This window comes from Hypomesus nipponensis, chromosome 10 (assembly GCF_054491055.1).
Source record: "Hypomesus nipponensis isolate SF chromosome 10, ASM5449105v1, whole genome shotgun sequence".
NCBI classification, from domain to species: domain Eukaryota; kingdom Metazoa; phylum Chordata; class Actinopteri; order Osmeriformes; family Osmeridae; genus Hypomesus; species Hypomesus nipponensis.
The window spans coordinates 17861647-17872500 of record NC_140370.1 but is presented as its reverse complement, the minus strand read 5'-3'; the positions used below and the strand labels follow the sequence as shown (position 1 = coordinate 17872500).

At 50.0% G+C, this 10854-nt stretch overlaps 2 protein-coding genes across 3 annotated transcripts in view; both read right to left on the bottom strand.

The window, feature by feature from the left end:
- The window catches only part of LOC146272126 (anoctamin-8-like), a 12632-nt gene extending 9680 nt beyond the window's left edge, over positions 1–2952 (bottom strand). Inside the window, exons 1-4 of the mRNA XM_084707689.1 lie at positions 2802–2952; positions 697–810; positions 312–444; positions 71–209 (exon numbers count right to left, since the gene is read on the bottom strand). Of these exons, the coding sequence (XP_084563815.1) occupies positions 71–209; positions 312–444; positions 697–810; positions 2802–2952 (537 nt within the window). The remainder of the gene's footprint in view (positions 1–70; positions 210–311; positions 445–696; positions 811–2801) is intronic.
- A 3934-nt stretch (positions 2953–6886) lies between these two features.
- Positions 6887–10515, bottom strand: LOC146272125 (plasmalemma vesicle-associated protein-like). 2 transcript variants are annotated; one of them, XM_084706532.1, is made up of 6 exons: positions 9707–10515; positions 9297–9369; positions 8690–9063; positions 8266–8595; positions 7816–8107; positions 6887–7176 (listed from the first exon to the last, which is right to left on the bottom strand). In XM_084706532.1, the coding sequence occupies exons 1-6, from the start codon at positions 10079–10081 to the stop codon at positions 7115–7117; spliced, it is 1506 nt and encodes a 501-aa protein (XP_084562658.1). In that variant the 5' UTR covers positions 10082–10515; the 3' UTR covers positions 6887–7114. The 2 variants fall into 2 exon arrangements, with proteins under 2 accessions (XP_084562658.1, XP_084562659.1); XM_084706533.1 differs by lacking the exon at positions 6887–7176 and adding an exon at positions 7261–7445 and having other exon boundaries at positions 9707–10514.
- Positions 10516–10854: the final 339 nt, after the last annotated feature.

The following is a 10854-nucleotide window of genomic DNA, read 5'->3' as shown; positions in this document are numbered from 1 at the left end:
GAGAAGCTTCTGGAAGGTGTGAGAAGGTTCCGAAAGGTGGGAGACAATTCTGGAAGGCTTGTGTCCTGACCTGTGAGCTGAGGAAGCAGACCTCGCTCTCTATGTTCAGGTAGATGTTGCTCTCCTCACACAGGAAGCGGCGCTTCCCTCCTCCGTACTGGGGCTTCACCGTCTTGATGACCCCCACCTGCTCCGCCCCAAGCAGCAAGCTGGGAGGGACACAAAAAAACAGGATTTCAGTGAGCAGCAACACTGGAGCGCGCGTTAGATGTATCCCCCGAGAGCCCGCTGAACAGAGACTGAGAGGTTACTTCTCGAAGGAGGCGGTGATGAACAGCATGTCGGCCCATGTCTGCTTGTGCTGCCGCACCTGGACAGACACCTGGGGAAGACCCAGCCTCATTAGGTTCAGCAACCACAGGGGGGTCTCCCTGTCTGGGGACTCTGGGGGGTGGGGAGGGGGCGGGGCAGGGAGGGAGGGAGGGACGGGAGGGGCAGAGAGGGGGCGGGGCAAGGGAAAGAGGAGAAGAGGGAGTCGAGAGGGGTACAAGGGGGACAGGGGAGGAAGTCAGGGGGGAAGGGGGAAGTAAGTGGTAGATCATAATTAAATATAGATACAATGTAGATAAATGTAGATAATAAATAAGTGGGAGAGTATTTGAACACCTCCGTTACACCAATCAGACAGGCCGTTACCTGGGAAGGTGATGATGATGTCACAGTTGTCGGAGGGCAGAGTTCTCATGAAGGATGGTTTCCTGGACAGGATGTAGCCTTTAGCCTGCCTCAGACGCCAGCTCAGGTACTTACCTGGGGGAGGAGCCATGAGTGAGAGAGAGAGACAGAGAGGGAGAGAGACAGAGAGACAGAGAGACAGAGAGTGAGAGAGAGAGACAGAGAGGGAGACAGGGAGAGACAGAGAGACAGAGAGACAGAGAGGGAGAGAGAGAGACAGAGAGGGAGGGAGGGAGGGAGGGAGGGAGGGAGGGAGGGAGGGAGGGAGGGAGGGAGGGAGGGAGGGAGGGAGGGAGGGAGGGAGGGAGGGAGGGAGGGAGGGAGGGAGGGAGGGAGGGAGGGAGGGAGGGAGGGAGGGAGGGAGGGAGGGAGGGAGGGAGGGAGGGAGGGAGGGACAGAGAGAGATTAGTGGCATCTGACACATATTGAGAATCATATTTAGAATCATCATTACAGTAAACTACATGGAGGTTAGCATCAGGTGAAACCACACGCTAGCTCCTCTCCTGCCTGGTGACCCAGGTCAAACCAAGTAGTCAAACCAAACCGCAGCACATGGCTTCAGGTGAAATGGACTTCCATTGAACGCTCACTCACACACACATGCAGACAAACACACACAGAACCCCCCCCCCCCCCCCCCCCACCCACACACAGACACAAGCTTGCTCACACACACACACACAGACACAAGCTTGCTCACACACACACACACAGACAAACAGACCAAACCCTAACCCTCTAAACCCAACCCTAACCCAGTAGCTGAGCCTCCATGAGTCTGCTGCTAGCATAGCCTCTTACAGACAGCATGTCAGCACTCATACATCACTGCTCTGAGAAACAGGGTCATGTTCCTCAGTCCTGGAAGCTTAGCAACACACCCAGACACAGCACACTCTACCCTCAGTACAGTAGTGACGTGCACTGACCATTGCTCTTCAAATTCACTTCAACATCAATTACATCATATCGTCTTCTGATAGCATCAGATCTAGCACATTCTTAGACAATTACAACCTCTAGAAATCTGCAGCATAAGGACATCTCAGAGGGGCGTGGTCGGATGTGGCCATGCCCGCTCGATGGGTACAACTGCTGCGTGAAAAGATCAAAACGAAGCGCTCTAGAACAGCACATCCGACACAAATAAGGAATTCTAGAACAACATGGTCAATGCAACACCGATGAGGAACATGGGATCACACCTCTGAAGACGAATGTCAGATCACACTGGGAGATTACTCTATGAACCTTTCCACACAAATATATTGTTTAACGAAATGCTTCAGCATATTTCCTTGACGCAGCAAAACAAGCTTTACAGTGAGGCATCACCTTGGCCACGTGTAAACGCGCTGACAGAATTTGCACAACTAGAGGAACTTCAGTGGTTTCAACTTTAAGTGATGGGGCCTTCTTTACAGCGTCCAATTGTGTTAACAAATAAAACGGACTTAACTGGTTCCGTTTCGCCAGTGCGGTTCCGGACCCTGACATAACCCATAGGTCAACATTCACATTACGTGTGAATGTTTGACCAACTCTTCCTGATAAAAAAGAGAGTCCTTTATAAGTTGACTTCTGAATTATTACAGAAAAACTTCACTGCAATTTCCATATTCTGACTTGGCTGATCAATATGTCAATCCCACATTTCTCAGACCTCTGAACTAGCAACAGTTTTACCGAATCAAATAGTCCAGCGGTTTGTTCGATCCTAGACGCATGCAGCTCCATAGAGCTTCAGTGTTGGTCCAGTCACCTGTGGACCGCCTGTTCTCCTCTCCCCGCCCGCTTTCTTCTACTCTCGCCGCCCGCTCTGCGCCTGGAGGAATGCAGCCTCCAGGACACGATGCGCCCCACACTAACTGACGGTGGCCCGGTCACCGGCAGACTCCTACACTGTGTGTACGTGAATGAATTCTGTTCCTCCAGAGACGTTTCTTAATGTTGTCATTCCCGGGAAAATACATACAAATATGGTAGGTCGTAGCTTTACCGATGCGTGCAATCACGAAGGGAAATTCTCGCATCATCATGTTGGCATGGGCCAGCGTACTCACCCAGGACCCCCGCAGGTTTGGATGAAGTCATCTGCTCTTTCTTCAGTCCAGTATCTCCGGTAACTGTCGCCCTCTCCATCCTCTCCGTTGCCCCGGTGTCGTTGCTGCTGTGTACGGTGGCGTCGGTCTCACCTCCTCCCGCGCCCGTCATGCTGCCCTGCTCGTGTTTAGATTCATAGACCGACAAGTGAGAGGCTCGTGATGCCCGCGTAGCTGTCAGTTACAGCGACAGTACATTCGCATGATCGTGGTATGACAAGGCTCGGGAAAGCTCCACCTGATGAAGGAACGCGCGCATCACTCCTCCGTGGCAGTGACGACAGAGGACGGAGGGGAACACCGCGTCCCGCGCAGTATAACACCGTGTGTCGACGTGTTTTCATGTGCCTGCGTCTTACATGCGGCAACCGTTGGGCTAGACTAGCCAGACAGTTGATATTCATCGAAATTGTACCTAATGGCCGCATAATGGGCCGTTGCGCTTGACTGTTAATGCTCACTGTTAGGTGTACGCTAACCATAACAACACTAGCCCACACTTTGTCTTTATCTGATTAAGCGTCCGACTTGAGACCATTTGTTCACATCTGTTTATTCAGTGGCGACTTTGTGTCAATGTTTGATCCTTGTCAACATTTGCACATCAATTGCCCATCAATTCAGTATGACATACAGTTACACCCTGAATAAACACAAGGCGCGGGCTCTACCCAACCCACGGCCCACGCACTGTCTGTGTGGGGGTTATTCTAGGAACTGAAGTTTCTCTGCTAGTTTTATATTTATATGGATTGAAGGAGTTGTTTTCATAAGTTTCAGTAACAACTTGATGGCTGATCACACTGGGGCTCTTGACTATAGGCCTACATTCAAGTGCCTCAAATCAAGCTTCTCTCCTGGAGCTATGTGAGCGATGTGATATGTACAAATTAAAGAGCATAATTTGCTCACATCTCATGTAGCCTACTTCTTAATTTTCTCGGTAAACAAGTTATTGCATTTCATCCGCTAAATTATTCATGCCGTGTGATCCGGTTCGCGTGAACCAGGCCGGTGGGGAAGATCAGACGAAAACGTGTAGTTTCTGCTGGCGGGTTGTGTACATGGACGCTGTTAGGGAGACGGGACGGGTGTTCAGGTTTAGAGAGATGTGCATGAGCGGTGTTCTGGCTGAATCCATTCATCTTGACGGTCCTTAACAATGCAGCGTCCAACTGTAAAGTGAAAGTTATTCAGGAACGCCGCTAGATGGTGCCAAGCTGAAGAGATTGGCTACATTTTTCCCTTTCTCTCTCGCTCTCTCCTCCGTCCTCCCCCTCCCTCCCTCCTTTCATCCTGTTTCTGTCTGTCCCCTCACCTGCTCCAGAACAGCGCGGTAGGTGCAGGACATCATCATGACCGCCAGAGGGCAGTGGGATGATAACAGCTTAGTGAGCTCTCCATCCTAAAGGTAGAGATGTAAAAGTTAACCGTAGAAGTATTAACGTGTTTTATCACAGCCAGGAGATTGCACCAACCTGCTCTACTAACTGTTCTAATTAGCTGGTCTGGGTGATTAGAATTTACTTAATACTTTTAATATGCGGAATTAAATGAGGACGTAGCAGGCCTGTAGGCCTATCTCAATAGGCAGTCCTGCCTTTAACCGTGCGCAAGCGCAGCTTCGGTACCGATTGAAGGTAAAAGTATGCGGTAAGGGACCATATTTTTATACCCCCCAAAAAAACTATATATACTAAACGGAGATAAAAACAAAAAAACAAAACAAAAACGTAAACCCAGCAGGACAAGTCAGGTCTGGTTGACTGTCCCCCGGCCAGCCTGTAACAGTCTGTTGAGGTCGTGGCATATCCCAACCAACGTTTTGCTGTGACACCTGGGCACAGGCCAAGCTAATGCACTTCCTGGTTACAGGCGTCAGGAAACCACCTTTCAACCCTGACCTTGGACCTCCGACTGGAGACGTCAGACAGATCAGGGATGTTGCCTAACCATTTATCTTTCTGTTTTTAACCTTCTGTTTTTAACTTTCTGTTTTGGACCTTTTTGAACCTTTTTCAGGGTTAAGAACTGTGATGTTGTCTTATCTCTTCATTAGAGCAGTACGGTAGAGCTTTAGACTGCAGATCAAATCTAAAATACGAAAATAACAATAATAAAACAACGTTTTTGCAAGGTATGTGTTAAATATTTGGTGTACACACAGTGTATTATTATCTGAGTAAGGCGTACTTTTGTCCAACAGAAAGGTATTCTCGTTGGTGTCCAGTATCATTATAAAACCTTCTGACTTAACTAGCATTCCAGCTGCTTACTTTCACACACTGTTTCCCTAAATGCGGATATGGAACGTTCTAGAACCACCAGCCTTCTAATTAATTACTTCCTCTCAGCTTAGTTGACCAGACCTCACACACACACTGTTTAGGTAGCTTTAAAAGGACTGTATAATTGGTTGATCTTCAAAGGGTTGTGGCCACCAGGGGGCATCGATTAGAATGCAACAAGATGTTCCTTTTATGAGTTTTATTGACTAACAGATGTACATATCGATGTGTATGGTTTAGTAGTTGCACGCACACAATTTCTGTAATTTGGACAGTACAGCAACACTTGGATAAATATATCAACTGAGTAGGCTAATTCTTCGGTTCGAGCACTCTCCTCTAACTTTGCCGACACCAACTTAGAACAGTCCTCAATGAGCCACAGAGCAGAGTGCCGCTCCTGATTGGCTGATTCTTTATTAGTCAGTTTTAGCTGCCTGAATAGGTCGTCCTTTGCAACACATACACACATGGGACTGGAGGACGGCAGGGCTGGAGGGCTGAAGGACTGGAGGACTGAAGGGACAGGAGGACTGGAGGGGGTCAGGCCATTAGGAAACACAATCAGCCCTCTGGGTGGAGAGAGTCCTCAGTGGCCGGAGACAAAAGAGGTTGGAGGTCAGTGCCCCTGCGAGGAAGACGGGAACAATTACAGGCGTCCAACTATTCCACTTCCTGTCTATAGGGGTGTGACACAAACACAAACACCCCCCCCCAGTCGTCCCTCAAGCACACGCCACCCTAACACAGCTGGATTACAGCTCCAGTCTGCAGGCTGGGTACAGTAGGTGTGACCTCAGCACCATCCACACACACAGTTAACACACCCACATCCAGCAGGTCCACCAGGACCCCTGTTCCCCCTACCCTAACTGGAACACTCCAGAGCTAAACAGAGGATTTCCTTCAGACAGGACAGACCTCGACTCTAACCAGCTTCATTAATTGGCGCCCAGACAATTGTGTCTGAAATAAGCCCTGATTCTGCAGGATGTTAGTTCTCCTGGAATCATCGTCTGTTTTCTTCCTCTGCTGAACGCAGAATCAGAACATGTTTGAATAGAACTCCATTTTTATTCTCCCTGGAATCAAAACACATTGATAGCCTATGTGCTCATTTGAGTCAAATGATATATGCACTATTGTAGATGTGGTATGTTGTTTTGATGAAAGCATCTGTTAAATGAATGAAGTGTGAAATGTAGCACTCCTCATCTTGTTCATCCCTCTGGTGGATCTTGAACTGTTTCATCCAAACCTCCCCCCTCCCCCTCCACCCACCCAAATATGTCACATCTTCCTCCCCTCTCCCCCCCCCCCTCCTCTATTCTCCTCTCCTCCCCTCCTCCCACCCCCTCTCCTCTCTTCTCCTCTCTCCCCCTCCTCTCTTCTCCTCTCCTCCCCTCTCCCCCCCCCCCTCCTCTATTCTCCTCCCCTCCTCCTACCCCCTCTCCTCTCTTCTCCTCTCTCCCCCTCCTCCTCTCTTCTCCTCTTTTTCCCTCCTCCCACCCCCCTTCCTCTCTTCTCCTCCCCTCCCCTCCTTCCCCTTTCCTCCCCTCTCCTCCTCTCCCCTCTCATGTCTTGCTGGCAGCTCCTTTGATAAACGTAAACACAGTTGACAGAGAGCAGAGCGGTGCCCGTACATGTCTCAGATGCTTGTGATGGAATAAATATCTTCACAATGGATCACACGAACGACACTGGCACGCAGGTGGGTTTGTTCTTAACAGGATGGCATACACCCAGACAATCACAACCTTCGGTTGGTCCTTTGAAGAGGATGCTTTTAATGACTGTAAAACGTGTACAGAACAGTTCATACAATACAGAACATCTCAAAGATGTCAGATGTTTACAAACAATATTTTTTGCAATGTAGTGCAAATGTTGAATATACAGTATTAGACTGCAAGCTAACTTTGGAATAATATTTTACAATAATAACTTGTTAAACTAAAATACATATTGCCATTCTTGGTAGATGTGTCATCCTTCATGTTGGTAACCTGAGATCTCCTGTATCAGCCAGATACTCTGGAGAAGAGAGACTGAAGATAGGAGAGGGGTGGGGAGGGAGGGAGGGAGGGGTGGGTGGGGAGGGGAGGTGGGGAGGGAGGGGTGGGTGGGTGGGTGGGTGAATGGGGAGGAGAGGTGGGGAGGGAGGGGTGGGGAGGAGAGATAGAGACAGATGTGCATGATTAGGGCTTGTTGTCTCTGGTCTACAGGCTGCATGTGCCGCCCGTGTCTTTTGATACTCCCTCTCAGACAGGTGGTTTGGTGTAGCTTTCCAGATCCTTCAGCAGCTGGGTAAGGCTAGCTGGGAATAGAAGGAGAGGAGACCAGGGGGACCAGATGACACCAGGAGAGAGGAAGAGGAGAAGAGAAGAATATGGGAATAAGACAATAACAGACAAAGAGAGGAGGATGAAGGATTTGTAGAGACACTTTCATTTCAGTGATCTTCCAGTCCTCAATTTGAAGATCGAATGAGGTCAGGAATATATAACAAACGATGCCTCCACCAAACAGACAAACAAAACGAAAACGTGAGCATTCCGGGACACCTCGCTGGTCATGTGGTCTGTGATCACACAGGTGTCTGGAGTCTGGTCATGTGGTCTGTGATCACACAGGTGTCTGGAGTCTGGTCATGTGGTCTGTGATCACACAGGTGTCTGGAGTCTCACCTTGATTGAAGTTGGGGCCCGTAGAAGAAGCTCCGCCCATTCGTCCACCAGACGACAAGTCAACAGATCCCGTTCCTGCTGGCCCCGCCCCTCCAGACCCCCTGCTGTTGAGACCAACTCCACCTGTTCCCGCACTGTCCAATGCTGTCCCTATAGAGCCAGTCCCAAATACAACTGTGCCCAATCCCAGCCCTGCAGACCCTCCATTGGTCGATCCGATTGGATTTGAATTTAAACTTGTACTAGGCCAGGCAGAAGAACCGACCCTGCCGGATGGAGGAACACCACCAAGCTGCAACAGAACCAAGAGGAACATCACTTATCAGAACGCACTGTCAATCAAGCATTCTCTGGTGAGTAAGTTACACAGGTCTACTGTGTAACTAGCCTAAACCAGTCTAAGCAGGTCTAAACCGGTCTAAACCACCCCAACCCCCCTTCCAGCCCTACCTTGGGGCAGCTGGCGTTGAGTCTCTTCATTCTGTCCGTGAGGTTGTCAATTTCGACCTGCTTCACGTCCACCAGCACCTTCTGCAGCTCAACCTCCCCTCTCTTGATCTTCAGGGCCTCCAGGATGCTCTCCTTCTCCTGGTCGTGTCTCTCCTGGCTCCTCCTCATGGCGGATGCATGCTCCTTGATCAGGCTGCTGCGGTTGTCTGTGCACAAGCGGAGGTCTTCCTCCAGGCGGGTGTTCCTGGCCTCCAGCCGGCTGCTCTGGGCTTGGATCTCTGACACTCGCGTACCCACATTGTCCAGGTAGCGCTGGAACTTGGTCTCTACCTTCAAGGAGAAACATGGGGGTGGGCTCAGTAGAGAACATGGGCTGCAGAGCAAGACATTGAAAGTTCAGATTCTAAGAAGCTCATCTCGGTACCTCTCTGGACAAACTGGAACAGTTGGTCTGGATCTGCTCCAGGTGCTGGTGCTGTTTCACACAGGAGAGCTGGAAGGGCATGAATCGCGGCCCCAGCTTGTCAATCTTCTCCAGGAAAGCCTTGGACACGTCGGAGATGCCGCCCAGCGATTGGACAAAGTCCTCCTTGCACTTCCTGGTGTACTGCTCTAGCTGATTGGTCAGCAAGGTCTCGGTCTTGCGGAGGTTGATGGCGTTCAGATGGAAGGTGTCCCGCTCCTGGGATGCCCGGTCCAGAGCCATTTGCAGCTGCTGATTGGTCTGGGAGAAGTTGGAGTGGACCAATTGGTTCCTCTTCTCGCAAATCTGGAGATCCTTTTGAAGATTCTTCTCTCCTGGATACAAACACAACCTGTTGTTATGACGATGACGATAATGTGTTCATTCAGCAGGTGCTCATATACAAAGTGATCATGAGGGAGGGAGGAATTTGATCATAACTATTTTATTTATCTTATTTTATTGTAGTTTCCTGTAGGAATATTTGAACAGTTTTATTACTGCCTCCTGTGAATACAACCTGAATAATAACTGAATGTGGATAAAAGGTGTTGCTGTGCGTGCTCACCTGCCCCTGGGACAGGGGACACACAGGAAGGACAGGGGAGGACACGAGACCTACAGGACCGCTCACAAATCATCTGTTTACACGACAACAACCACAACATCATCAGTTAACACCACAAGATCTGTTCCGCCACCAGGCACATCAGTTAACACCACAGCATATTAAACATTGAAGTATATTTGTATACATAATACGTATGTTTTCTCTGTTGATTAAAGGTAGGCGTGTGGGATTCATCCAGATTCATTTTTAGCTTAATCGAACACATTTTATAAAATGTGAATCCTATAATATTTAATATCTAATCCCACACAACCAGCCATCTTTGCTAATCCCCTCTATTCCAAACCCTTCAAACCAAATCTCCCCAAACCATGTCTTCATCCATTCTCTCCCAGCCTCCATCTCACCAGGTTGTTGTTGAGGAAGTTGATTCCCTGCATGGACTGCTTTGCCAGGTGTGCCACAACCTTTTTCTTGTCCAACAGCGTGGCATTGAGCTGGCGAGACAGGTTGGTCCTCTGCTGCCGCAGTTCCTGATTGGACACGGACATGCGGTTAAAGCTGCCCTCCAGATCCCTGATCCGCGTCTCCGAGGCAGAGTCCTGCGGCTTGCCGTAGACGAGGAAGAGCACTAGCCCCACGATGATGAGCGACTGGATGAGGGAGGAGAAGAACAATGCAATGCGGAGGTAGTAGCCACAGCTTTTGCCCTGGGAGCGCTGCAGCGTCTTTCTGCCCTGGGGGGAGAACTTCCCCTGGGGGGGGAGGCTGCTGCCGTACATGGATCCTCCTGGAGGTCAGGCGGGAGCGGCTGGGGGTGAGGGACGCTGTCCCGGACTGGCTGTTAACACTGCTGTGGAGGTAACGTGTCCCCCAGGAAAGCTGCAGCTTCCAGGTACTCACAAACACTGCTGCTGCAAGCTACTGTCCACTCACATCCTCCTGGAACACAGACATGATCCTGCAGGAGAACTAAGGGCATCAGATCACCACAAGCCTCAGGCTTCGGACAGCGTCCACAGTCCCGGCCCAGCCTCCAGCCTCCAGCTCTGAAAATAGATGAGGTGGTGGGAGCCGTCCAGTCCTGTCAGCCTGGTTTCTTCTGGCGTGCGAGGAGAGTGTGTGTGTGTGAGAGAAGAGATCGGGTCTGAAAAGATGTGATTGCGTGTGAGAACAGACTGAGTGTGATGGGTCGATATTTTTTGTGAGGTGTAAACATTGAATACGGGAGTTTATAAAGGCCTGTACACACTTCCTGTTCTGGAGCTTACTTCCTGTCCCCTCCTCTTTTCTTTATCCGCCTCTCATCCCCTCCCCCTCTCCATCCCCCCTTCTCCTCTCCTCCCTTCCATTCCCCTCTGCTCTCCTCTCCCCTTGCCTCCTCCCCCGTGCTTGTGAGAGAGGAGAGCGGGTCTGAAAAGATATGTTTGCGGGTGAGAAAAGTTGTTCCCTGCTCATCCTCTGAAGGTAATCTTTGGGTTAAAACAACATCATAAACACATGGTTTCTCACGAAGGCAGATAATTGCGGACACCACACACACACACACAGTTTG

What these genes read in the sequence shown, in the direction of transcription:
- LOC146272125 (XM_084706532.1), bottom strand. Translation starts at nt 10,081, where the DNA reads ATGTACGGCAGCAGCCTCCCCCCCCAGGGGAAGTTCTCCCCCCAGGGC. An exon ending in GTCCCCTGTCCCAGGGGCAG is followed by an intron (nt 9,064 to 9,296) that starts GTGAGCACGCAC and finishes GTTTGTATCCAG; the next exon opens with GAGAGAAGAATCTTCAAAAG. An exon ending in TCAACGCCAGCTGCCCCAAG is followed by an intron (nt 8,108 to 8,265) that starts GTAGGGCTGGAA and finishes GTTCTGTTGCAG; the next exon opens with CTTGGTGGTGTTCCTCCATC.